Genomic DNA, 25,850 nt, shown 5'->3' on the forward strand with positions numbered 1-25,850 from the left:
ATTGTGCAGCCTACTTTTGTGGGCGGGGAGCTTAACTTGCATACTCGACGCCATCCTCACACACACACACAATCCCACAGCAAAAAGGGACAAAATTAACAGCAAACTACAACACTAAACGTGCAAACGCCAACAATTTTTTGGACCAGGGTTGCAAATACATATCCCTAGATTCTAAAGTAAATTATTAAGCACAAAAAGTTTTTCAAGCTCACATTTCTATTTGACAAATTAAGATACATTTTTCTGAGAGTATGTTTTTATTATTAATGTTATAATATTTAAAGTTATATATTTGAAGTTATGTTAGTGATCAGCATATATATGTATTTGGATTGTTTTTAAACAAAGTCAACGAACTTATACATAAAGTTCCCCTTCATCGTTGTGTTTTTGTTTGCTTGTTTACTTTTGATCTCTGGTTTGTTCTGGTTCAGTAGTTAACTTTTGATGATCTTTGTTTTCTTTTCGGTTTGATTGTTTTTTACTGTCCGACTATTTTACATTAGTTTTATATATTTACCATTAAATTGAATTAAAATTTAGTAAATAGATGCTCACAAAATTTGTTATAATGTTGATACATTTATGAAACAGAATATATAGTAGTACAATGGTAAACTAAAAAATTAACGAACGAAGAACATAAAAAATTGGCCTATAAAGGAAAGGAAACGACATGCGCTATAAAACGATGAACAACGTCGTGAACAAAATCAAACAAATGAATCAAATGAACTAGTCTGATCAAAAATGAACGAAATAACTTTTTCACAAAAAACTTTACACATCATTAAGATTTTTATTTAGTGTAGGGCATTCAAGTTTCATTATGATTCCTAAGTTGCATACACATTTTGCAAAGCAGCTGGGATGGAAATCAAGTCTCATTAATTGATTGTTTAACAATTGTTATAACTAAATAAATAATAAATACAAATTTTGATATTCTGAATATTTGAGTATTATGAAAGATACTGATTATCGTCTGTGTAGTATTCTTTTTTTTTTTAATAAAGCTTAAGCCTGTGCGGAGATTTGATTGGAAACGCAATCTTGCACGATTTTGATTGCCAACCCTGGTAGTTTAGTCTGCGAGCTGCAACTAACTCAACCAACTCATGGACTGAGTAACTGTCTCTGGTTCTCTGACTAGAGCTGTCTCTCTGCTGGTCCTTTTGGGCCTATTAGCCTTAATGGGACTTTTGCATGCTTCACTACAACAACTCGCCTGCTGGCTGCTGACTGCCTCTTGCTAGTATTTCGTTTCATTTCGTTCGTCGTTTTTATTTTTGTATTTTTTTGTTTTTTTCGTTTTTTTAGAAGCTCGCCATTGCCTCGGCATTTTTTGCACGTCTTTGCAGTTTTCAATTATTTATGGTTTGTGGACGCTTTTGCATTAAAACTGCCTAAATATTGCCAAGGCAAAAGGCTTCTGCTAGCTATGGTAGCTATCTCCTATGCCTTTGCCAGCGACTGGTCTAGTCTAGCCCAGGCAGACAACGAAATTGCCATGCAAAATATGGCAACGAGCAAAGCTGCAGTTGACCCAGCATATGAGTCAATCTTCTACCCCGGCAACGTTTCCTCCCTCCTCCCCCGTCAACAATATCCCCATCATTTCCTCTGCCCCGAGGTAGCTACTGTTTATGTAAAACAGCTTAACACGCGCCCCAAAATTGCTTTATTTGTCGAGCAGGTGAAAACGCTTGAGCGTTGGCTTTGCTTTCTGGGTTGTTTGGCCAATGGCCGGCAGCTAAAACGTGAGAACGTTGGACATAATGACTAAATTACAATGTAAATATTGGTTAAATGTTGGTTAATGTTTATTTATTAAGCTCATCGCTTTAGGCTCAAACTGACTTTAAACATTCTTGAAATTTATAGCTCGACTTGTAATGCAGTTTAATGTAAAAAGGAGTTAAAGGGAATATTTCATATACTGAAATGTTACTTTTGTTTACAATATTAAATCATTGTTTTGTTTGCAAATTCTTTGCAGTTTTTTTTCCATGATATTACAAAATGTGTTTTAATGACTGTCTTAGTGAAGAATTGTCTTCATTGATTGTTCTTATTCTTCTTATTTAAATTTATTGCTTACAAATATGTAAATGATAAATACGATTTCTTATGTATTTAAATATGTATTTAAAGGGACGCAATAATTCGGAAGAATGCAGCATTAAAACTGGCTTAATTTCTTCAAAATACTGATTTTATTAGTAGAACATTTGTGAGCTCGACTCATTGAACAACGTTAAACATTGAACTGTTTTTCAAGAGGTTCTATTAGTCTTCTAAAATCAAATACATATGTAAGTATATGGTGACGCCCTTTGTTTCATTCTTTAATATAGTAGTGTAGTTCATACTATTAGTTAATGGATTTTAGCATCAGCGTTTTCAAATATAATGCATAGTATGATATGTCTTGTATTGAAAATAAGTTAGTTATACCCGCTACCCATAGGGGAGAAGGTTATTATAACTTTGTGCCGGCAGGAAATGTATGTAACAGGTAGAAGGAGCATCTCCGCCCCTATAAAGTATATATGTATATTCTTGATCAGCGTCAACAGCCGAGACGATCTAGCCATGTCCGTCTGTCTGTCTGATGTCTGTCGTTTTGCCTGCATGAACACCTCGATCTCAGCGACTATTAGAGATAGAACTTTAATTTTTCGACAGCATTTGTTATGTTTGCACGCAGATCAAGTTTGTTTCAAATTTTTGCCACGCCCACTTCCGCCATCGCAAATTGACAAAATTCGAATAAGCTGTAGTAGGACGAGTGCCTACACACTCACACAGACACATGAACTTGACGCTCTCTCGGCTATCCGAATTCTCTCGATATTGGCTCTCTTTATAAATTCTCTCATTCTATGTCACATTCCTTGTTATACATAATTTAGCAACGTAGTCAGTCTTGATCGAGAAGCATAACAAAACAGACGGTACACTGCAATTCGTGTTGGTTTCTTTCGTGTATTTATCTACCACAAAGCGTAATTTTAATAATGACTATAGTTTTCATGATTCCTGAAATTTCGGTTGCGGTCAGATAAAAATTGTCGAAAAATTGCAAAAACGCCTACTTTCAAGGGGTCGTAGTTGCTTTGGCTGACAATCTTGTATACGAGGGTGGTCCGATAAGTACTTAGCCCTCCAAAAGAAAAACGAAAACTTTGGAAAAGTGGCGATTTATTTCTCAACATAATCTCCTTTTAGCTCGACGTGCGACCACGTTGAAACTTGAAAGAGAAGAGTCACCGTACACAGCATTCAAGCGCTCTTTCATTCAGCTGGGCGATTGATTTCCCTTCCAAAAACAAGAATCGAATCAAATACCAATATTGCTCTTTCTCCATGTTTCTAAAATCCGCGGACACGGCCAATTCCATACGCAGTGAAAACAAAACTACGAGTCCGATTCAAAAATAGCCGTCTACAAGAATGTACTACACTAGTAATTATTAAATTTAAATTTCTCTTGGGATAGTGACGCCATCGGGCGGTGAGGCTAAGTACTTATTGGACTGCCCTCGTTTTTGCACTCTATAGTATACAATGAGTGAAGTACCCTATATCAATATACCAAATATACAATTTAGTATATTTGTGCCATTTTTGTGGTATATTATTTTTAGTATATTTTAAAAAATACTGCAATATTTTGCCTTTATTCAAAATGGGTAGCGGGTATCTCACAGTTGAGCACCCTTGACTGTAGCTTTCTTACTTGTTTTATGATGAGGTCGAGACGAAAATATCAAATAATCTATTTAATTCAACTCATGTCTTTATAATACTTTAGAATTCCAACAAGGCAAATTTTTTTTAGGCCTTTATACAGTTTCCAGAGTAAATAATGCAGAATAGTGATTTGAGATTTTCTCAAATGAAATACCTTATATTATATATATTGATGAAGCTGGAAACAAAAAGCATTTATACATGATTTTTATCTTCTATTTCAGCACTGTTTGTTGACAAGCCCAAGTATATAAAACACACTGAGTGTTTTACAGAATTCGAACTGCTGATTAAGCAAATTCTGAGCAACGAAGGGCAAGAAAGAAGCTGAAGCCGATCTTACTTCTATTGGATTGAAGTGTTCATTTACATAAACACATTGGAGTTCAGTTGTGCTTTTGTGTATATAAAAAGGAGGCAAATTTGTTTCAATTTTATTTGCTGATATTTTGTATTCTGATTCATTCATATTTTCAATCTCGAAAGCGCTGCACATCAATTTAACTTCATTGTGTTCTGAAGAAAATAAATATTAAAACTATGAATTGGTGAGTATTTTTTTTGAACAATTTTTCGCAAACTTGTATTCAACAAAGAATTGTTTCAGGCTTGGAAAATCATTGACTGCAATTCTGGATTCAGACCGCAACACCGATTGCAAATTTATCATCGATGATAATGTCTATTTAGGCCATAAATTGATCTTCTCGTGTGCGTCCGAAGTCTTTGAGCGCATGTGCTATGGAAACTTTACCGAGGGAACAACTGGAGAGATTAAGCTAACAGACGTGGAGCCCGAAACTTTCGTAATGTTTCGAAATTTTATCTATAGCGGCGACTCGGAGATAAAATGTGATGACGTAGAACAAATTATAAAGCTACTCGAGTTCGGACATAAATATCTTGTGAGCAGTATTACGGACGCCTGCGTTGAGAAGTTGATAACTCGTTCAGAAACATGCAGCTTGCTCGAACTTCTTGCTATATATCAGTGCTCGCACATACTTTCGATTAACTCATTACTTTCTAACGTCTCTTCATATATTCAAGAGGAACAACAATGGAATATAGAAAACCTAGGAAACATTTTTCATTTTCAAATGCACACATTCAAGAGCATAATTCGTCTTTTTAATATTAAAGAATCGATACGTTTTCAACTTATTGAAGAATACCTTCATGTAAATGATTTGGATGCAATCAATATTAATGGTAACAAAGATACTTCAGATGTCAAACCCGAAATCCAATCCGATAAGAAAGTTGCCGACTTAATTGACATTAAAAAGTCGACTCTTGATGAAAAAGTTTCAGATGTCAACCCCGAAGTCGACTCTGATGAAGCGACAACTTTAAATGGCTCCATAGTCAAAGAATTTCTTGACTTAATCTCTTTTGAAAAGTTCACACTTGAAGATTTCTATAATGGACCCGGCAAATCAAAGCTACTCGATTTACAACGCAAGTACGAGCTAATTTATGTTATTGCAAAAGCCCGGGAAGAATAATATGGCCCTGGATACTACTAATGATATTGACACAATCATTTTGTAATTTGCACTAAGATCCCATACCATATAATAAAGTTTAACATGTGCGGCAATGCCCAGTAGAAATTGTTTATGTATTTGCATTGTTGTTATTTGTTTGCTATTGTATAGTAATGTTCTTTGTTGCCATTTTTGGTTAATTTTCATCAGATTCGATCCAAATCCATTGTTGCCAAATGCCGATATGTGACTTGCAACATTTCATCGTGGTGCACAATATGGGAGAAACTAATTCGTATGCCAGTTAGTGTATATTTTAGGTATATAAATTCGGTATATTTAAATGATAATTCCGCGTGTTTTTTATTCTTGTCCTTCTGAATACGAATGGCGTGTATCTCAAAGTTGAGCACACTCGATTGTATCTTTCACACTTGTTTTATTATAAATTGAATCCAGCCATAATTAATTTAAATAATAAATTTATTTTAAAAATTGAATTAAAGGAAAATCACTGTATGTATATCATCATAAATGCGAAAACTCTATTCTGATGGTTTTTTCCAATGATTCGGATAGATAATTTTTGTTCCTAGTTATGAATTATGAATAGGCGGAAAATATTGATTGTGTGTGTGCTTTTTATACCCGCTACCCATAGGGTAGAAGGGTATTATAACTTTGTGCCGACAGGAAATGTATGTAACAGGTAGAAGGAGGCATCTCCGACCCTATAAAGTATATATATTCTTGATCAGCGTCAACAGCCGAGACGATCTAGCCATGTCCGTCTGACCGTCTGTGTGTCTGTCCGTCTGTCCGTCTGTCCGTCTGTGTGTCTGTCCGTCCGTCCGTATGAACACCTAGATCTCAGAGACTATAAGAGATAGAGCTATAATTTTTTTTCGACAGCATTTGTTATGTTTGCACGCAGATCAAGTTTGTTTCAAATTTTTGCCACGCCCACTTCCGCCCCCGCAAATCAAAAAAATCGAATAACAAGCGTAATTTTAAAGCTAAGGTTGTGAATTTTGGTATATATAATAATAACTATAGTAGTTATGATTCCTGAAAATTTGATTGCGATCAGATAAAAATTGTCGAAGTTATTAAAGAAATACTTTTGTATGGGCAAAAAAACCCCTTCTTACTAGGGGTCTGAGTTGCTTTGGCTGACAATCTGGTATATTGAGCCGTCCATGGTATATTTTGAATGCGGTACTATATCGATATACCACATATACCATTTGGTATATTTTTAGTGTATTTGCAGTATATTTGGTATATTTTGAGAATAATACCGCAAAATATATTGGCTTTAATCAAATTGGGTAGCGGGTATCTCACAGTCGAGTACACTCGACTGTAGCTTTCTTACTTGTTTTCAATGCCAAGTTACCTTGATGTTTTACTCAAATTTCAATTTCAAATGTCAACGCTGCTTTACATTTCAAATATAATTTTCAGTACAACACCAATGCTCAAGCCTTTCGGAGCCAATACTTTAAAATAAATAATCATACAAAATTATAATTGTCTCAATTTTTTTTTGTGTGTCGAGAAAAGTGTGTATTTCAAAAGTTTTACATTGATAAATTACTTTATTAAATTTTTTTTGTTATCTTCTAGTTTTTTACAAAAATCATCATGTGCAGCTATCCTTGCTATCCTTCTGCTTGTATCGGCTCTTGTGGAGGTTGTGGTCCAAGTGGATTCTATGATCCGAGCTTTGGACCCTTCAATGGTCCATTCAACAGTTGGTATGGCTGCTGCGGAGGACGATGGTGTTAATTTTTAACATTTTGCAACAGTTTGGATGTCACATTCGGATAAAATTAAGATAGAATTTTTATTTCTGTAATATGGTTTCGAAAGTGCAATAAATAAAAGCGTTTGAGTTCAATTTCCTTGTATTAAAATTAATTATGTAATTTTTGATGCCTATTTGGTCTTATTGTTAGTTTTTGTTTTTTATAAATTTTTAATTTATTAAAATTAAGGAATAGTTTTTCTGTGCCGCACAGATAAACCGGAAATTTTGCGTCTCGAAATAAAGCCACAGAAAGTTTCGCTTTCGTTTTGATTATGTGCGCGTAATGAAAAATTATTTACATTTTGTTTTGTGCTAGCATTTGCATGAGAGTCAAAAGAGCAGTCCTGCTATAGCAGTCCTGCTATAGCAGGAACAAGGAAGTGCCAAACACTTTATGCGCGTTTTGTCTTTTGTAATCCTTTGCAGCAACTTTTTATTTTTATGTGTGTCGACGACGAATTTTCTTCTGTTTATTTTCGTTTTTCTTTTGTTTTGATTTCGACTTTCCTTTTGTATTTTGTTTCTTTTTTTTTGTCGACGGTGTGTTTAAATTTTTGTTTTGCGTTTTGTGCTTTCGTCTGTTTCTATTTTATGCGCTTTGCGCTTGTCAAGCGACGCCCGACGAGACGCCAACGAAAATGAAGCCATGAAAAGCGAAAGTAAAGCCGTGGAAAGGTTGTAAAAGAGGCAGGCGAAAAGGGTTAGCAGAAAGCAGCCAGCTTTTCTGGCCTGACACTTGCGTTATCAGCGGCATTTAGAGACTCTCTCGCTCAACGTTCTCGTGTTATATGCGAGTATATTTTTGCGCGTGGAGTTCTTTTATGTTTTATGTTTTATTTTCATTTTAATTTTTGTTTTTTTTTGTAATGTTTTGCTTTCTGACACTTGCTGTCACTTTACATGTGTGTGTGTGCGAGTTGTAGTTTGTCGGCAGTGCTTGGCATTGTTAATATCACAACAGGCCGACGAGTTTATTTTTTGTTGTTTGTGCTTTGCTCATTTTTTTTTCTTCCACATGCTCGTCACGTTCAACTTGTTATCCTGTGCGCTTATCACAAAATGTCTTATTTTGCCTGCCTGCCTGCCTTGACTTGCTTGCTGTCATTACCCGTGTTATTTGCTGTTTGCCTGCCTCTGTCTCTATCATCCACACTATCTCTCTCTGTCCCTCTCTTTCTTTCCTCTTCGTCTCCGTTGTCGTGCTTGCTGCTGGTAAAAAAAGGTAAAATGATGTGTTATGGCGTCACGTGACATGTGTCATATATGTTACTCATACGCCGTGTTGTCGGTCTTTGTGGCTTTTGTTTTTTACCTCGACTGTTTTGCAAGCTAGCAAAAAAAATGGGTTTTGGCTGCTGTTTAAGGTTCAGTCGAACGAAATACTCGACGATGAGTCACTACTTAATGCGTTAGGCTGATAGTATAAATTGAAATTTGATCTGCTAAAGAAGAAAATGCTTTAAAAGCACATTAAACTATTAATTTGTAAATAAATATTTTATACTACTGACACTATAAATCGATTTGTAATCTTAAATTATCACAATAGTTGTAGTTTTTTTTTTATTTTATTGCTGAATCGTAGCTGTGAATAGAGCAACCCTTAATATATATTCTGGAATTACAGGGTATATTGAAAAAAAGGCGACTGAGCTAACTCGTTATCTGTAAAATCAAAGAGAATTCTGCATTAAATGTTTTGATTGATAAGAAGCAGGAAATGTCGCTGACATGTGACAGATTTAATTACGAAACGAATTTGAAATGCACTTGAAATGCTAAAACATTTTTCCCACAGATATGAGACTTGAATTTTAAACATATATTTTCATTTGCAAGTGACTTGTTCACTTTGCATAGGGTTTTTAGATATATTAATAGCGTTGACGATTTGTATTTCTATTCTTATCTATGTTAATTAAAAATGGATTTCAATATGATTTATATTTATTTTGAAAATATTAATTTAATTCGATTTCTTAATTTCTTAATTATTGATAATTCAGTACAAAAGTATCTGTTAATTACTCAGCACACAGCTAGTAATAGAGCAAGTCTTATGCTATGCTGAAGTCACATTAAGAGCCAAGTGGAATGCATTAATCTCGATAAGCTTTTTCATTACTTTCGGTTACTTTACGCTTAATTATGGCACGGTGTACGCCGTTCCCAACGCATACAATATCATTTTCCGGCTTCTTAAAAGGGCACTCAATTGTCGTGGTAATTTTTCATATTTTTGGTGTTATATTTCTGCTTCTGTCTTCATTTTTTTGTCGCGTGTGGAAATGAGCAAGTTTTGGTTTGGGGGATTTCCCCATTTCGTTTGCGTGTTTTGTGCGCCTGAATTGAAACTTATCGTTTTAGTAAATATTTCGCTTGTTTATTTCTTACTTTTCAACTTTAATGTTAATTTTGCTGCTTTTTTTCCAGCTCATTGTTTACTTTCGTTAGCGTGCAGTTCACGCCTTGCCATTTGATTATGAACTTGAAGTAGACTTTTGATGGTTGTTTTTGTGTTCCACATTGTTATTATTGCCGCTTGACATTTTGTTGTTGCTCTTGTTGCTTTTTTTTTTTGTTTTGTTTGTTTTCAGAGCGAGGCAAAGCAATTAATCAGGCACTCACCGTCCTTACCCTGACATTGGCAGCTAAATTTAATTGAATTAAACTCAGGACGCAGCGACACGGAGCGACAGCAGCAAAAACACAAGTAATGTACTTAATTAAGTGAACGACACATGGAGCAATAAATAATTGAAAAATAACGTAAATGGCAGTCATAAATACGTGAAGTTCAAAATAATGGCGGCCACACAGACAGACACACACAATTCATAAGTATTGGAATGACAACAAAAATTAAATTAAATTATGTGGTTAGAGAAGGACTTTGAAAAATCGAAACTTTTTGAATCTATCAAAATGTATTGTAGACTAACATAATCCATCCAATCTTTAGTTAGTGACCGATACAACTTTATATTTTTTGGATATTAACATTTCAATTCCAAATATAATTACAACATTAAGAAGAAACTGAAATAAATAAAAAAGTACAACATTTATATTCATTTCATTTATTTTTCATTTAATAATTGTAATAACTTTTCAAGTAAATTGAATTTTTTCTACATTTTAATCAATATTAATATTTGAATATTTTTTGTTGTTTGTTCTTTAGCCCAAAGATCCGAAATTTTCTTTTGCGACAAGTTTAAAATTTGGTATGGATAAGAATTGCGAAAAGTATGCCAAATTAAATTTTAGAGCTGTAAATATTCAACGATGTTTCGTTGTGTGTTGCAAACATCGTGACAAAGTCATAATCCCTCTTCCACCGTTCTCCCAGCAACAGTCGCCTACGCGTTCACACAGACATTCACACATATACGCACATACAAAACACACACACACAGGCACTCACTTAAACGAAGATGGGAAGTCAACATGCCGGCAAGTGCCATGCCACGTGCTTTTGCTTTCATTTGTTTTTGTTTTGCATATTCCGTTTTGTGCGGCATATTCTTGTTGTTTGGCTGTCGTCCTCGCCTTCGCCTTCGCCCTCGTCTTCGTCTTCGTCTTTGACGTCGTCATCGTCGTCGCTCGCTGCGTCAGCTTTCTTCGTCTCGTCGTGTTTTTGGCAATGGTTCAAAAATGTCTGTTGGCAATTTTCGTTGCACTTTTGCTTTGCTTAATGTTGATTCGCCTAGGCCTATTTTGGCTTAGGCATTTTTACCTCATGTGAACGTATGTATGCATTTGCGGCGCAGGCGCCAATATTCGACTATCAGAGACACACCAGCTGTCCGTTCATAAGTAATAATTTCTTAAATCTTTACTCCAAACATCAGAGTTCTTCATATTTTTTGCTTGCATTGATTGACTTTACTTTTGCATTAATTTATATATGGAAGCATATAATCTATTCAATTTCTTTAGCCACTCTTTTGTTATTGTTGTTGTTGTTGTTGTGCCTCCGCTGCAAGCCCTTTGCGGTAGGTTAGTTAGGTCGCCTTCTCCCTCTCCCTCTTCCACGTCCACTTCCACTCCCATTCGCTCTCACTCTCACTCTTTCTCTCGCAGTGTCGGGCTTCCCTTTCACTCCTTTGTTGTGAACGCTCGTTCGTTGTTGTTGCATCTCTTTCGCAACCGTTCTCTGCTCTGCTTGCTTGCCCTCTCGCTTGCGAACAGATGTTTTTGTCTGGCACTTCGGCTCTAAACAGCGCGCGCCTTCGTGTTCGTGCCTGTCTGTTTCGATTCCATTTCGTTCCGCAGCCGCCTCGCGTGGCCAGCAAATGCATCCTGTCGCCTCAGTTGTGTGGCAGTAGCCGCTTTGTAAACATTTTCCCGTTGTTTGCACCACGCGTCGTTCTCCCGTCGCCTGTCGCCGTTTGTCGTTGTCTCTACGTCTTTCGTCGCCGTTTTTTCGTCGTTTGCGTCTTTGTGTCGTTCGCGTTACGTTACGTTAATCAAATCAAAAAGAAAAGCGTTGCATACTTTGCGGCTGTTGTTTGTGTTAACCAATCTTGGGATTTGAATATCCATCCACTAAGAAAAATTCCCTCTCAATAATAATAATAATAATTCATAAAAATAAAGTTGAATTTTTCATTTTATCGGTGCGTGTCTATGATTTAAGTGTATCGAAATTTAAGGCATCTTCTTCGATCTCAACCAAAATGTAATGCAACAACTTTATTCAACATTTAAATATAATTTTTATATTCTTATGTTTTTATTTCGGTATTGTTTCTGTGACTGTCAACATTTTGGCGCTATGCTTAGAAACTTTGCATAAAACCAATTTATACTTTAAGGTTTGCTGCGTACTTTTCGTTTAAAGTGCGCTTAATATTCTCTCCTTTAAGTGTCTGCACTCTGTTGTCAATTGCTCAATTTGTGTTCAATTCTTACACCTGCTATAACATTTCAATATATGCAATATCCATATAGCCGGTCAAAGAAATTTGTGGTTTTCGAACTTTTGTCCCATTTGCGGTCAATGTGGTTTCGACAGTTGCAAGTGTGTCCAGTGCCTGCCTAGACTTGGACCAAGTGTCTGTGACAGTGTCTTTAATGGCTCAATTTTATGAAGACAATAGCATGGATGACAAGTTTATTGGCCTTACCATGACAAATGTTTTGCAACCGTTTCGACTTTGATGGCATTCAACTATTAGGCACTTTATGGCGCCTGAAATGTGCAATGCAAATTGAGTTGCTTGGTTAACATATTAAATTTTCTGCAAATTGTGTGAATGTGTAGGAAATGTGAAATAAATGCAGTGATTTGAAAAAGAACAACAACAATAAATGTGAAATAAATTGCAATATTCTACAAAAGAATTCTTTTTAAATAAAACAAATTAAATTGAAATAAAATAAATAAATTTTGAAATCATTTTTGAAATTTTTTTCTACGCATTTTGTGATAATAATGAAAAAAGCATAATAAAGCAGCTGTTGTGCTTCGAGCTGCCAACTTGTGAGGGCATTTATCAATGCAGCCACTTGTTAGATACATTACACATACGCACTGTGCACACATTTTCAACAAGTCATGTTTATCGATTCGCCGTCTCGTATGCAGTGCAGCGCATAGCTTAAGCAAAAAGCCAAAAGTGCTGAGCATATAAATTGCATATATGTATATATAGTAAATCTAGAAAAACGGCAAAGAACTTGATTACATTTTAAGCTTCGTTTTGCGCTCTCTCGTGTTGACATTTTTCACAGCTCCAGCAAAACGAGCGCTTTTTAAAGTTGTCCAGCGATGATTCTCTACGTCTGTGTGTGTGTGTTTGTGTTTGTACGTGTGTGTGTGTGTGTGAAGCTACTACTGTTTCTTTTAGCTGTTACGACTGTTATTTCTTCTACTTCTCGCACTGTATGTGTGTGTGCCCAGCTGTGCAATTGTTGACACCCACTGTTGAGAGGAGTCGAAGGCAGCAGCAGAAAACGGCGCGCTCCATTTGCCCTGCTGCTGCTGGCGGCTGTTTTACTCTGTTAGCCGCCTTTGGGCATCTTTTGGCCCGCACATTGAGTTCATTAACCCTTGTGGTTATGTCTGTGCATGCTTTTCCCCCCTCTAGATATATATATTTATATATATATAAGATATATACATGAAAGTATTATATATTTATGCGACACTGAACATGGAAAGTTCACTTCAAAATACAACAACAAAAATTAAAGTGTTGCAACAAATTTCTAAACTTTTGTGAACTCGCGGCTTTCGCTTACTCCAACATTTTTCTATTAGAACGAAAAGCCACGTTACGCTTAATCTTTCGAGTGGCGTCCACTTCATTGTCCAAGATTCTGTGGCAAACTTGAATTTTGCATTTTTTTTCTCTATTGATTTTCTTGAACTTTTTTGGCTACAGTTTTCGAGAGTGCTTTAAGAAGCATCTCTCGTGGGCGGCGTTAATTTCAGAGCATTCCTCATCGTCGTCTTTTATTGAACTGAAAAATGCGCGTTCCAATGAAAAAAACTTTTGCGAAATTGCACTCATAGTTTTTCGGGTAGTTTTACGGATTGTTGTTGTTGCTGCGCGGCATACACAAAAATGTAAATTAAAAACTTTGCAATTAATTGGCAAGTTGAACAATTCGGTAGCAAAAGTCTCGAAGCCACGAGGCTGGCGACTCAAATAATAACTGTCGAAAAATTACCACAATATAAAATTGCATTATATCGTTTACTTAAATATGCATACAACAAAAAAGGTTAAACGAAGAGAGTTTTTAAAATGCGGAGAAAGTTTTAGCTGCAACTTTTTGGCACACACGTATTTAAAGTATTTCATAATTTACAAAGTTTGTGCTTCATATTTATCAAAAAATCATAATTAAAAACTCATCAAACGTGAAGGAACTATTTATAGCAAGTTTTGCAAAACGTTTTTGTGCCTATTTCCTTGGCAGAAAGTTTAGATAAAGCCCCAAACAAGATTTAGATTTAGCTGTTGTTGCTAGGATTGCCTATAGCCACTAAACTAGTTTAGATTTAAAATTTATGACATGTAAGGCAAGAAAAGAGATTGGCAAGAGAGGGTGGGAACTGCCTTGACTACTTAAACTCTCTCTCTCTCTCTCTCTCTCACTATCCTTTCTCTGACTAGAATTCGTCCTGTTTCCAGCTGCCAGTGGCATTGCTTGGCCGCCTTTTTTTTGTTTTGCTCAGCTTCGTAAGTTGTGTTCACTGCTCTTTTTATTTATCTCGCTTGCGTTATTCTTATTTTTTTTTGTTTTTTGCATTCACAACGAGGGCAAACCACACTCACGTACACACGCTAGCGTGGCACACACATGCAAATAATCTCTCTCACATACATTTACTGGAACAAGACAACGTGTGACAAGTGCAGGCGGCCCTCAACCAAAAAAAAAACAACAACAAAAACACAGCAAAAGGGAAGATGAAGATGAAGAAGAAAAGTTTAAATAGATGCACACATAAATTGCGCTCTATATATTTATGCGGCGGCATATATGCAAATGCATTCCTCCCCCCCGCCCCGCTTTCGGACAGATGAGAGGGAGAAGCAGCAGAAAAATAATCAGGAGGGAGGAACAGGGAGCATGTGCAGCAGCATCTTTGTAATTTGCTTATTATTGTTGCTGTCTTTCTTTGCTTTTCGTTTTTGTTGTTGCCACTTGCAACACATTGTTGACGCCCTTCATTATGGGAGGAAATTACAAAAAATATAAAGAAAAGCAAAAATGTTGCTGCGCTTTATGATTGCCAACAATTTCCTTTGCGAATTTTGTGCTGGTTTTACGCTTTTCTTTCTTATCGTTTGTGGTTGACATCTTCTCTAGATACCAATAACATTTTCTTAAGGTGGATGTCAGATTGACAGTTTGATGCTTAGAGACAATGTTGCAATAATTTGTTTTTAATACATTGTGGTGCTCTCTTAAATTTAATTATGAATTATTATACTCTTCATTTGAAGCTATGGTGTAATAAATTCTTTTGACTATTTTGGATCTTTAAATGTAAACAATTTTATTTCAATAATGCCATAATTTTATTTTAATACACTGAAAATGATCTATGAATACATTAGACTTGCGCTTTTATTTGTTTTTATAAATTATATTATATTTCTTTTTTTAATTTATGACAAACTTTTGTGCCTTACAAAATCTAAGAAATTTAAATACTTTTTCAATACTATTGAATATTTGAGTCTTATATCCTAAATTTACTTTTGTATATCATATTGTTCTTTATTCATTTTTAATAAATATTGGCAACTTAATATATATTTTAATACAATTCTCAGCAAATTTGATATTTTATCTTTATGTTTTAAAGTCTTTCGGTGTCTTGACATCGATTTCTCTTACTTATATGTATTTCAAAGTATTTTGCTGTCTCTTGTCACTTTGAAATTGTTATTGAACATTTTTAGACTTGCATTCCTAATTTTTTTTTATATACATATTATGGTAACTTAAAAGCTATTCGTCAAATTCTTGTTAACTTACAAAATGTAAGAAATTTTACTACAATGAGGCAAACATTTTATAATAAACTATCGAAATTATCATAAGTGTTGCTCTCTTAAATTTCTTCAAGACATATTCGATTAGTTGAGAACTTCCTTTCACTATAAATTGTTTTGAAATTTGTTAACTTTAAATGTTAACAATTTTAATACTCTGATGTAATACTTTTTTAATTCACTGTGGAAATTATTATTGAATACTTGAGTCCTAACTCTTAAATTTAATATAATATTATTTAATTCTATATTCATTTTTTTAGCAATACAATTAGTTTTAGTACACTGAAAATTCTCATTGATCACAATAAATTACTTTAAACTTCAATAAATTTCTGAAATTTTTTAAATCAATTTTCTTTTACTTATCTATAATTTAAAGTCTTTTGCTGTCACTCGAATATTCATATGCAATACAATAAGCTCGGCAGCGGCTTAAACAATACGAAAACAAGGGAAGTGTGTCAGTTGTCTTTTTTTTTTTGGTTTTGTTGTTATTGATTGCAAACGTGGAAAATACGACACTTTTTGCTAGCAATCCTGGCTTAGGGAGAACACTTCTAGCACAGTGTCAAAGGCAGCCTCTAAGCAGAAAAGTATTTGTCATGCTTTGCCCGGCAGTTGTTTCCTTTTGCCAAGCTGCCTACCCAATAATCCTGCACTTTATTTCATATACCCTTCGCCCCCACTCCCGTAACCACTCACATCCACGCCTACTTTCGCCCACTTCATGACTTCGTTGCACGCCTCACTGCGCTTTTGCTATTACCACGCCTACAACGCTCAAGTGAATCAACCCTCAAGCTTGATATACCTGACCCGGAGACTTTGCCAGAGAATATGGGGAATAGGTTTCGTCTGTTTTATAATTTTCACAGACATTGCCCCGCACACTTCATAATACTATACAAAAAGGCAGCGCATGTGGCCATTATTTATGTATATTTTCACCTACATTTATTTTATTTATACTATATGCAGGGGAGCAGAGAGCATAAAAAGGATGCTGTATGAAAGTAGTGACGAGGCAAATGCCTTAGAGAGCTGGGTATCTGTGCCATACAAACACAAACAGAAAGAAGCAAAAAGAAAAAAGATAATACTTATATACAAGTATAGATAGTCAACTTTGTATTGGTAGTTAGCAATAAGAGCAGCATTAAGCGGCCTTCACATCTGTGTGTGTTCTTGAGTGTGTGTTTGTGCTGTTTCTCTAGGCATTTTCTCGCCGCCTTATGCGACTCAATAAAGCGTAAAAGTTAAAACAACATAAAAGACAACATGTTGACGCTACAGCAGCGCAAATAAATACAAGATAGATGCTTAATGCGGGCTTGCACGACAGCAAATACCCTGCACAGCTAAAATCAATAATAAAATAAATATTAAAATAAAACCAAGTATTTATATTCTTAAATCAAGATGACAATTATACATTAATTCTTGAAATTCATTATTATCATATATTGATGTTTCAATAACGGAAAAATGTGGAAATTTAACCAAGAATGCAAAATCAAGTTAAGATCAAAAGTTCTATAACAGTTAACAGAAGTTAACAAATAATTCAAACTTTTTAAGAATTTTTTAATTTAGAATTTTTACTTAAGATTTGTAGATCGAAAAGTTCCAAACGTAAGATTTTCATTCTAGTTTTTAAAAGCTAAATTTTTCTCTCTGTACGAAATAAAACACTCATAAAGCAAGATTTTAATCTCAACATAAGATTGTTTTAATTTTAAATTGTAAATTTAACATCGAAATATTGTTTTAAGATTTTATAAACCTAAAATTCTTGTTTTGATATTTTGTCTAAGATCGAAAAGTTGTATACTTTTCAATCTACATTTTTACCCGATATTTGATTATGGTATATCAGTTATTCTATTCTACTATTTTAATATTGAATTATTTAAAATCTATCAATAAATTAATTATTTTTCTGAGCTTAACTGATCTACCCCATCAGAGCGTGTACCTCCTGCTTTAATATACCTTTAATGGTCGTTATGTTGACTGCTGGGTACAAACGAAAAGGAAGCAAGAAACAAAACTCAACTAAAATAAAAAGCACATAAAAACGGCATAAATGTTAAGCTGCCACCAACGAGTCGCAGGACTGAGAGGGCGAACAATTTTTGTGAAACGTCGACAGCCGCGTAGGCTGTTAAAAGTTTTTGCCTTTGACCCATGCGGCGTATGAGCAATATTCACTCCTCTCTCTCTCTCTCTCTCTCCAGTGCTAAATGTTTACTTGTTTATTCCGGCGTGCAAGTACAGGAGTATGTGTTGAATTATTGTACATAAAATTAAGTGTGTTTATGTTATGGTTATTGCATTAGCATACATTATATTTCAAATTCAATAATGAATTTGCGATTATGCATATTTTAATTGATCTTTCAGTTGTAAATGCAAACTCCATTAGTTGCCAATGGTGCTCTCTAATGCTATTAATTTTCAAATATTTGTGGGCAAGTCGAGTTCAACTCTTTGGTGAATTAAAAATTGTATTAAGAAACTTAAAGCTGGCAACATTGACACTTTTTTCCCTCTGGGTAAGCGCATTTATATAGCCGCCTTTTGCCCCAGTCAAGTCAAATCATCATCACCATCACTTCATCATCATCATCAGCAGCAGCATTATTCTGTGACTTGTGCAGCTTCTAGCTCTGTCTCGTATTTTCACCCACAATTTACACAGCTGACTTTTTGTTTTGTCGCCTCGGCACATAAACCAGACACTCAGGTATAGCATCCATACAAATAAATACAAATACAACAACGAGAGTGTCATGTATATAACACATACACATACACACACATTTATTTCATGCACGTATAGTGAAGAAGAAGAGCCGAAAGTCTGCTGTGTTTTTGCTTTCAGTCAGTCAGAGAGTAACTCCTAGCTACATATTGACAGGCTGCTGCTGCTACTCTTCTTCTACTTTGCTCTTAGCTTGTCTTCGTTGCCCTTTTGCGTTCGTCTCCTGTGTCCTGTCTGCCATTTATTTTTGTGCTTTTCTCTGTTTTTTTTTTTGCGCGCTCCGCATTTTCGCTTTCAACAGCTGCAAGTGGCGGACGAAGAGAGAATGAAGAAGTAAATTTAAAAACACAAAAATTTTCGGTGCCTGCGTGTTTAAAGCTCATAATTATCACGCGTTACACATGGCGTATACGTGTTGTGTGTGCTCTCTGTTTTTAATGAAAATTAATGCCTTTGCTGCTGCTAATTGCACATTTGTTGTTGTTGTTGTTGTGGTTCCTTTTTGCTTTTTTACTTTTTTTGATAATATGAAAATTTATTGTTTTTATGCATGTTTATTATCGCCATATTTATTTTGATTATTTTTGTAGTCAAAAGATATGTGTGTACTCCAACCAAATATTTAACAAAAATATATATATGTGTGTCTGCTTACAGCATTTCTACAGTCGAAAAATACAAATTCACTTTTAGCTCCGTCATCATTTATTCAACCAAAAAAAAACAAAACAATACTCCAGCAAAGTAAAAACGAAATAAATAAATAATACACAAATCAAGATCAACAGGAAAAAAATCTCAAATGTCGTGTAAACTTTGCAGTATTTTATAAATTAATTTCAACGTCATAAAAATCAGGAATTAATGTAGTGCCTAATGCCAAGTGTAATAAATATCATGTAAAGCGATAAGGAAAACAAAAAGTATAACAAAATTTACAAAAATTAACGGTATTAAAAAATACACCTAGATGTATATTTATTGATAACAACAAAATAATAAGTAAAATAAATATAACATAGCTGTCGTGTGCAAATACAGTAGAAAAAAAACAAAGCAGAAAAAAGTTGTTATAGCTTTATTAAATTTGCAAATTCCGCATAAATTTCTGGCCATTAACGCGTACAATTTATAAACTTAAACCAACAAATACAAAACGAACAAAATATACACATATATTGGTAATAAATTTATTCGTGTATTTTGGGTAAGTTTGCTTTTGAATTGCATATCAAATATTTGCATTTTACGAGATTATTGTTACGTCTGAACAGTCTCTGAAAAATGTAAATTTGATTTGAATGTGTTTTAAAAATCAGTTTTATGTATTTTTAAAGATATTTAATATTCATATGAATACTTAATTTTTTGTTGTTTATAGTTGCATTAAGTGGATTTATGCTCTTTTGAGCATTGAGTTTTAATTAGCCATAAGACGAGCTACATTTATTTTGAGTGCATACTAAAAGCGTTTTAAATTGATTAATTAGCACAATATAAACTTTCTGTGCATTGCATTCAATAGCTTCAATGAGCAAAATTACTTACTTTGAAACAATGATGCTGCTGCCTCTCTCTCTGACTCTTCTTCTTGTGATTCAAAACTCTTTCCATTAGCAATACCTCAAACCATTTGCCACACGATCTCGAAAAGAAGCAAAAAACTTTTCATGTTCCTCCGCTCGGCTCTTTAACTCACGTAGCTGACGGCGTCACTGTGCGGCATCCAACCCATTACCTATCCACTATTCCCCTCTCGGTTTTTCCGTTTTTGCTACAAAACTCAACCGCAAATGTCACATGCAAATTCAGTTTTCCTTGTAACGGAAATGCAAGCGAAAAAGTAGCAGCAAAAGATTTTTATACATAACTTTTTATGTTGCCTCATTGTTGAGACTTTGAGGCGGAAAAGAATAAAATACGCCCCATAGGCAATGAGTCTGTATCTGCAACTGTGTGTGTATGTGTGTGTATTTACATTTGCGCCATTTTATTTCATTTTCATTTGCAATTTTCTTTTGCGTGTGCACATTTCCTGGGCGACACAGTCGTGACTTTTGCCACTGCAAGCTGAATGACTGACTCGCTGGCTGACTGGCTGACTGGCTGGCGCTCTCTGCTCTTTACATTTCTAATTACATGCTCATTTTCAACTTGAAACGTAGCGCCAAACGGATGCTGTTCTGGTAATGATGCTGCAAGCAGTCGTCATCCACTCTCCTCTATTTCTCTCTCATCATCTTCGCTGTGTGTTGTAAACATGGTCGCTTATGTCGTTTAGTTTTATGCGTGCCGCGATGAGTGGGTGAAGCAGAGAGTGGGGAGTGGAGAGCAAAGTGAACCACTCTTGGGATGACTTTATGTCTTTAGTTTTATGCGTGTCACTCAATTCCTATCCCCATCCCCTCTGTCGCTCGTATGTGCTTCATTCTGATAAGCGAAATTTCCTTTGGCAAATTATTTCACATGTTGCCTGCCGCCCATTTGTTCGTTTCTCTCTCTTTTTTTTATGATTTTGCTCTAATTAGCAGCGCCTTCCTTCGACTCGGACAGTGAGTTTTATGTGCCTACACAGCATGAGGTAGTTGGGGAGTTTCGGGGCTTTGCTGTTAACTGTTAGTTTCTCATGCCATTGTTTTTATTGTTTCGTCCGTGCTTTACTTTCTATATGTTCGCATACAGGGTGTTTAGTTTAATGGTTTGCAAGTCTAGCGAAAGTGATCATTGATCCTTTATAAAGCAATATTACTTATAGTTTTATTTTCGAGATGAAACCGTAGAAATTTATATGTAAAGAATTTATTTGATTTTGTTTTTCCAGCTGATATACAATTATACCACGTTAACTCGCAAGTTATATAGTTTCTGGGAAGTGAAATTGTTATTATTTATACTGCAGTATATGAAGTAGATCATTGTATTATACAATTGTATACAGAAAAGCAACTTTCAGCTAGCTGATATGCAATTCTCAAATAAAAAGATAATTAAAGCTCCAAATATAATTGGTGTTGTGATGAATGAGTGCAAAAAACTAATTAAAGCCATTATTTTTATGGCGTTAAATTTAATAATTAAGGTAAAAAATTCTCGTTTATATGCAACTTAGATAATTTTTCCATTCAATATACAGTAAAAATTATATTATTTTCTTACTTTGTTAGTGCTTATTTACTGTCATATCTGTTGCAAACAAAATTTGGATAACTTATTAAAGAAAGAAACTCATGGCCGGAAAAATCCGAAATTTTATGATAGAAATTAATTAAATAAAAAAATATATTTAGCTCCAATTATAATTCGAGTATTTGCAAAGGATTGCAACAACAAAGTTGAATACATTATTTAAAGTTGATTAGTATGACTTTAATTTAATATTTCCAGCAAGCGTTGTGCTTTATTATTATGTACAGAAAGTAAATATTAAAGAAGTTGCTTGTGGGAAAACTGATATAATTTGTTTTTATTTATATTTTAAAAGTATATAACTTACAGAACTTAAAAGTGAATCTACCTTCAAAAAGACTTGTATCGAACTATCGATACCTATTGACAGTGTGTCCAGAAGAACACCACTAGGATTGCCAGTTGCATAACATAAGCTAAGTACATATAAGCAGAATGAAAAGAAAATACAAATAAACTAAAAATAACTTACAATGTCTTATCACAATGTATTATATGATTTATCATTGATTATTATGAAATTAACGTAACAATTCGAATGGAATACCACACCCATTATGTGAAGTAAGTTCCAAAAATCGTTCGTTGTATTTTGTGTCTCTAGATTGCGCTTTGATACAGCGTCGTACCCTCTCACCAAATGCTTGACCTGTGACTTCAGTGACGGTTCAAATAGTTACTGACTGGCTGCATGTTGTTGTTGCTGTTGTTGTTGTTTCATTGTGTTGCTTTCCTGGGGCTAAAGTAATTAAATCAATGTGCACGCTGCTCGCTGTTGCTATTTACTGTGCTTGCTTACTGGGTTTTCATTTCGCGACGCAGAGTTTGCTGCACTTTCGCAAAGGGGTCGATGATGGGGGGAGGGTCGAGGAGGAGTAAAGGTTCTGCGTTTTAATTTCCATATTACGTGCGGCCATAGAATTTATCATCGGGGTACAAGCACAAACACACGTAGACATTTTGGGCTCCATGCAAAGTTAAACTAAATAAATTGCATAATCCACAAAACAAATTGGAAAATGCAAACCGAACCCAAACAATGAGCACACACGGTAACCGCCCTCCTTCCCACTCTTCACCTCTTCTAATATCAACACCAAAACCAAAACCAACACAAACAACACTAGCTGGTCATTATTATTGCTAGCAATGGATTTGCAGTTGTTGTTGGTGTTGTTGTTGTTGTTGTTGTGTATCGTTGACTGTTCACAAATATTTATGCCAAATAACTCAACTTTTGCTAATTGCATATTTGGTGTTCATTAGGGTCATCCTACAGGCCAACTGCCTCCAAAGTGACACAAATACAATATATACATATATATTTTATATTTACACGTATGTGTGTGTGTGTGCGTGCATAAGCCTAATGTGCCACTTGAGGCATGAATTGTAATGCCTGCAAATCCAAAATACATATGCCGAGCGTACTGTAAATATAATGAAATGTAAATACATAAAGTAAATTACATTTTGTTCTCCTGTTGTTGTTGCCCTCTTTTCTTGCTATATGTTTTTTTCAATTTTTCTTCATTTGTCTGGCAAATGAAACCGAAAAGTGCTGGCAAAAAATCAGAGATGAATAATAAGAATAAAATACATTTTGCTGCAAGACGAATCTTGTATGCTCTGATTTAAAAAAAAAGGCTAATTTAATAATAGTTTTCTTTAAAGTTATGAATATATTAGTAATGTTATAATTGCAAACAATTTAATAATTAAACAATTAAATTTTGTATTTGATAGCAATTAATAGTTATGCAATTAATAGTTATGCTAAGAATTAATTTATTTAAATTACTTTGCAAGCTTAACTTTTTTTTTATTAATATATAAATAAAATCTGATTGAATTTTGTATTTTACAGAAATCAACATAGTAATAGAATTACTATATAGTATTACTATTACTAATTTATTAATTTCTGTAGGAACAGGATTTTAATTACACAAAAATATATAAAATCTAAAGGAATAATGCAGTGATATCTTCAAACAATATCCATTAAATAATGTTCACATTTTTCAACATACTTTTTTATACTAAAAAGAAAATGTGATTTTTCTTTACATTAGAATTGAACAGTTGTAGATATCATTATATTATATATTTTAATATTTGTTTCGCATTCTTACATGTAAGCAAACATTATTGACTCTATTCAAAAACAATTAAATTTTTCCCAAATTTTGATTACACTGCTCAACAAATTAAAAATCCTCTTCAAACGCAGCTTCATTAATTATATTTGAAAATACAGCGGCCCAGTTAATATACCCTTTGCAGCCAAAGTTAAAGGTATACTTACTGAAATGAAAAGCAAAACAAATAAAAAACACGCCAAAAAAAAAGGAAAAACTGAAGCCCAACAACAATCACTCTTAAATACTTGCCACTGACGTTGGGCGCATATTGAAAATTCGTTACAATGATATCCTCGGGCGGCTTAAAAAACAATAACAAATTACTTTTTTAATGCCTGCTGAATACCAGCAATGTGTGTGTGTGTATGTGTATGTATTTGACAAAAGATTTCGCTTGTTGCGGGCTGGGAAAACATTTTTCCATATTAAACCAACCAACCAAAGGGGCCTGCGGATGAAGAGCAGCAGCAGCAGCTACCTGGCTGAAAATCGATTAAGCTTTTTTCGGGGTATAACTGATTGTTTGCCGGGTTTGGTTGTGCGAATCAAATGGCGACTGTGGAGAACGATGCGAACGAATGTCCTGGGCGCTTGGGCTGTTGATTGAAAAGTTGGCAAATTGGTAGAATGAAGCCAAAACCGCTTCTCATCTCTTCTTTAGCTGCTGTTGCTGCTGCTGCTTCTGCTGCCGTTTGCTTTAACGTGCAGACAATAACCAACATGTTTATGTTTATACTCTGGGGAATTTCGGTCTGTCCCACGCTGTAGCAGCATTCTCCATTTCAGCTCCATCCAAACTCGAACTCCCAACTTCATCTCTAGCGTTGTTTTTGGCAAAAACAACTTTTGCCAGCATATTCTCGGTGCTCGTGTCTCCTCTTTCGCTTTTTGCCTTTTAAGTATTCCACATTCGCATTCGCATTCGCAATGGCAATGGCAATCGCATTGCCATTCACATTTCTGTTTAGCATTTTCAAGGACGCGCTGCTTTGATGAGCAACACACACACACACACACAGAGACGCACACACACTCACACACACTTGGAGAGTAAATTTTATCTCTGTGCTGATATAAAGTATACTCAGAAATTGGGGTTCAGCCCTCAGCTGTAAGTTATTCAATATTTTGGGCGTGTATAAAATTACTAAAAGGGTTTTTTCGCTATCTTTTGCTACTACTGTTGTTACACTATATATATCATAGTATATGATGTATACGAAATAAATGCTTTTTCTCTGGCTGCTGCCGTTTTTGCATTGCCTCGTTATATGAGCAGCTGTAAAAGCATGATGGCTGAAAGTTAATGTTAATAACACTCCCGCTAAATACATATAAACAAAACTGCTCTGTTTCACAAAATGTTGCCCAGTTTCAGCTGAAAATGGCAATGCTTCATTTAGATTTTTGGTGAAGCATAAAAGTATACAAATATGGTAGCAGGCAAACATTTTATGTTTTTTAAGCATCAATTCTTTAAGTAATTGAAATTTATGGTGGGTAAAGTACAACTTATAAGTAAATATAAATATTTTTTTATATTTTGTATATAAGAATCCTTTTAGTAAGTAAGTATAGTAAAATAGGAAAGCTACAAATAAGTTGTGACGTTAATATTGTTTTCACTTTTGATTGGTCAAATGCTTTACTATAGTATACGTCGTTAGGTAGAAATCTACATTATATTAAAGCAAGTAACAAAACTGCAGTCAAGTGTGTTTGTCTGTGAGATACTCATTTTGAAGAAGATAAAAACAGTCCGATATTATTCTTAAAATATACTAAATTCAGATACCATAAAAATATCAATAATAGCACTACATTTAAAATATACCATAGAGTATTAAGGATATCAGATAAACTTTCATACATTACATTATAGAACAAATAAATTATATAAACTTATATTGCAAAAATGCTTAAACTGAAGCCAGAATTCCAATGAGCCGTATCTACATATTAGACTGTCCACTCTCAAAGCACTCATATGACAAATAAATCAGTACGGACTCTCAATGCAAAGGCTGATGACGACTAGTCCATTTGAATCATATTGTTAATTCATTGCTGAGTGCATTCAATTCGTCTCAGTGTATATATGTAAAATATGTATGTGAAAGTGCTGTAATAAGCAGTTTACTTCAAACTGCAGCAGCTTGCAACATTTAC

General features: G+C 34.6%; 3 protein-coding genes and 1 long non-coding RNA gene across 6 annotated transcripts in view; 3 read left to right on the forward strand and 1 right to left on the reverse strand.

Moving 5' to 3' along the window:
- Positions 1–3,983: 3,983 nt before the first annotated feature.
- LOC132790340 (kelch-like protein 40) lies at positions 3,984–5,386 on the forward strand. Its single transcript, XM_060798835.1, has 2 exons — positions 3,984–4,307; positions 4,367–5,386. The coding sequence occupies exons 1-2, from the start codon at positions 4,300–4,302 to the stop codon at positions 5,265–5,267; spliced, it is 909 nt and encodes a 302-aa protein (XP_060654818.1). The 5' UTR covers positions 3,984–4,299; the 3' UTR covers positions 5,268–5,386.
- Positions 5,387–6,878: 1,492 nt separating this feature from the next.
- On the forward strand, positions 6,879–7,152 carry LOC132790379 (male-specific sperm protein Mst84Dc-like). Its single transcript, XM_060798877.1, has one exon. It carries the CDS (start codon positions 6,897–6,899, stop codon positions 7,038–7,040), a length of 144 nt encoding a protein of 47 aa, XP_060654860.1. The 5' UTR covers positions 6,879–6,896; the 3' UTR covers positions 7,041–7,152.
- Positions 7,153–11,368: 4,216 nt separating this feature from the next.
- Positions 11,369–25,850, forward strand: part of LOC132792562 (AT-rich binding protein-like) — a 75,614-nt gene continuing 61,132 nt past the window's right edge. The window contains exons 1-2 of one of the 2 annotated variants that reach the window (XM_060801986.1): positions 11,369–11,746; positions 19,009–19,558. The gene's annotated coding sequence lies outside the window, so the exon portion shown is untranslated. The remainder of the gene's footprint in view (positions 11,747–19,008; positions 19,559–25,850) is intronic. The other variant, XM_060801987.1, reaches the window with a different exon arrangement.
- Positions 11,779–12,476, reverse strand: LOC132792563 (uncharacterized). Of its 2 annotated transcripts, none has more exons than XR_009633021.1 (2): positions 12,195–12,476; positions 11,779–12,124 (listed from the first exon to the last, which is right to left on the reverse strand). It is a non-coding gene; the product is annotated as an uncharacterized LOC132792563 (long non-coding RNA). The 2 variants fall into 2 exon arrangements; XR_009633020.1 differs by having other exon boundaries at positions 11,779–12,136.

This window comes from Drosophila nasuta, chromosome 3 (genome assembly GCF_023558535.2).
Source record: "Drosophila nasuta strain 15112-1781.00 chromosome 3, ASM2355853v1, whole genome shotgun sequence".
Lineage (NCBI taxonomy): Eukaryota > Metazoa > Arthropoda > Insecta > Diptera > Drosophilidae > Drosophila > Drosophila nasuta.

Coding starts and splice junctions, on each gene's coding strand:
- LOC132790379 (XM_060798877.1), top strand. CDS start 6,897: ATGTGCAGCTATCCTTGCTATCCTTCTGCTTGTATCGGCTCTTGTGGA.